The 2,280-nt window shown below is 54.1% G+C and overlaps 1 protein-coding gene across 2 annotated transcripts in view; it reads right to left on the reverse strand.

The window, feature by feature from the left end:
• Window positions 1-1,161: 1,161 nt before the first annotated feature.
• The window catches only part of KRT16 (keratin 16), a 3,374-nt gene continuing 2,255 nt past the window's right edge, over window positions 1,162-2,280 (reverse strand). For both annotated transcript variants that reach the window (XM_077971787.1, XM_015119649.3), the window contains 4 exons: window positions 2,237-2,280; window positions 1,715-1,935; window positions 1,574-1,620; window positions 1,162-1,413 (listed from right to left, as the gene is read on the reverse strand). The exon at window positions 2,237-2,280 is cut by the window's right edge and continues 82 nt beyond it. In XM_077971787.1, coding sequence (XP_077827913.1) covers window positions 1,313-1,413; window positions 1,574-1,620; window positions 1,715-1,935; window positions 2,237-2,280 — 413 coding nt within the window. In that variant the 3' untranslated portion in view covers window positions 1,162-1,312. The remainder of the gene's footprint in view (window positions 1,414-1,573; window positions 1,621-1,714; window positions 1,936-2,236) is intronic.

A 2,280-nucleotide genomic window follows, 5' to 3' on the forward strand; every position in this document is an offset into this window, starting at 1 on the left:
GGAGAATGGCGTGAACCCGGGAGGTAGAGCTTGCAGTGAGCTGAGATGGCGCCACTGCACTTCCACCTGGGCGACAGAGAGAGACTCTGTCTCAAAAAAAAAAAAAAAAAAAGTCTTATGATGTTGTGCATACATAACTTTTTTTAATTTAAGTATTTAAAATATGGAAGATATCCAGGAAGAAGGAACGCCAACTGAGAGGTATGGGCCATATCTCAGTCAGGTAGGGTGACTCAGGGGTTTAGACCTGGGAGGGGCAGGAGGACACCAAGCTGGGTTTAGACTGAAGGCTGAGTGCTGGAGGGAAATGGGATCCATTATGGGCTGTTAAGCAGGGGAGTCCTGATCTCACCCTTGTTCTTGATCTTGACCATATTCTGGTGGAAATCATTCAGCAGAAATTGAATGTGGATGAGACTGACTCTCAAGGGGACCCAGTTAGGCTGTGCCCAGGTCTAGGGAGAGAGGAAGAAGATCTGAACATGGCAGCGGCCATGGGGCAGCAGGTGTTTCCTAGGGTGCTCATCAGCATGCAATTCACCAGCTGAAGGGAATGAGGAAGGAGGAGTTGTCGGGGTGTGAGGAGAAGCAGGCTGGGAGAAGGAGGATTTCAGGTCTGACAAGGACACCGTTCTCAAGGCAGAAAGCACTCCCTTCCACCCTCCAACGTAAAAACTGTGTGCAGGTGTGGAGGAGCCCATGGGTAGAGTTAAGATTCAAGTGTGGGAGTCTTTGGGTTGAAATACCTAAAAAGATAGAGTAGTGTTAAAGGCATGGACTTTGCAGACAGACAGGACTGAGTTTGAGCTCCAGCCATGATCTGCATGATTTTATGCAAGTTACTGAAACTCTCTTAATTCTGAGGGTTGTCAGTTCCAAAATGGGCCTGACCACACCCACCTCACAGAGTTGCAAGGACAATATCATAAAATAACCTCTGTAGCATGCCTCCATGGTGTCAGTCAACACGTGTGGACACTCCCACACTCCCCCATCCCACCTCCCAATTCCACAGAGCATGGAGGTCTTCCAGGAAGACCCTTCAAGATCTTCTGAGATGTGTCCCATTTCCCACATCTCTCAGGCTGTGAGGCTCCAGAAGGTTTCTGGAGAGCACCTGCAACTCCCCTCCCATCAGTTCAAGAACAGAGATCACACAGGTTTGCATCAACCAGAAAGTCAGCTTTATTAGCCCACCACCAGCGGAGGAGCAGGGGAGACAGCTGGGAACGGCGCCATGAGAGCAGGGTCCTGACCCGGGCCTTCAGGAGGTGAGGCCAGCTGGTGGGCAGGAGGCTGTGGTGGAGGCAGCTCAGTTCGAGGAGCTCTGGCCCTGGCTGAAGCTGGATGAGCCCTGCTCCTTGAGGATGGGCCGGGTCTGACGGCTCGAAGAAGAGGAGGAGGAGGTGAAGACTGTGGGAGAGAGAAGAAGAGGTGAGAAGGAGTCTGAGAGCTGAGCGGACTCCAGGGCAGGGAGAAGGGAGGGCTGGGAGCTCTGAGGAGAAGGGCTCTGCCCCCACTCCGTGGAAACAGGCAGAGGGGCTGCAGTGCGGGGGAGCCTCAGAAGACTTACCCTCGCGGGAAGAATAGGATTGGCCAGATGCGTGCTGGGAGGAAAGGCTGTGGGAGAGAAAAGGCAGGGCAGTCAGTTGTGCTGAGAGCAACAGGGGGTCTAAAGGGTCTGGGAGGCAGAACTGGGGGGCCTGGGACTCACTGGGCGTCCTCGCCCTCCAGCAGGCGGCGGTAGGTGGCGATCTCCTGCTCCAGCCGCGTCTTCACGTCCAGCAGGATCTGGTACTCCTGGCTCTGCTGCTCCATCTCACAACGTAGCTGGGCCAGCTGCTCCTCCACGCTGCCGATCAGTCCCTGGATCTGGGACAGCTGCATGCAGTAGCGGCCTTTGGTCTCCTCCAGGCTGTTCTCCAGGGATGCTTTCTGCAAGCGAAAGAGAGAAAGAGTCAATGGAGGTGGTCACTCCTGTCCCTCCAGGTCTCTGGGCATGCTTTTTGAGAGGTGCCTGGATTTTGATCCCAGTTGGGGTACTGACGGGCCAGACAATATGGAGAAAAGCTAGCCCACTATTCTAGGGCTTAATTTCTCTGTCTATATAATGGGTCCCATGAGTCCTCTGGTCCCATCCTGAGAAAAGAAAGGTGGAACTAGATTGTGGCTTGTTGAGGGGGTGGTGGCCATTACTGGTGGCTTGGGGGCTGCTGCTGTACCGGGTCCTTCATACCATGCTGAGCTGGGACTGCAGCTCAATCTCCAGGCCCTGGAACA

Source organism: Macaca mulatta, chromosome 16, assembly GCF_049350105.2.
Source record: "Macaca mulatta isolate MMU2019108-1 chromosome 16, T2T-MMU8v2.0, whole genome shotgun sequence".
Lineage (NCBI taxonomy): Eukaryota > Metazoa > Chordata > Mammalia > Primates > Cercopithecidae > Macaca > Macaca mulatta.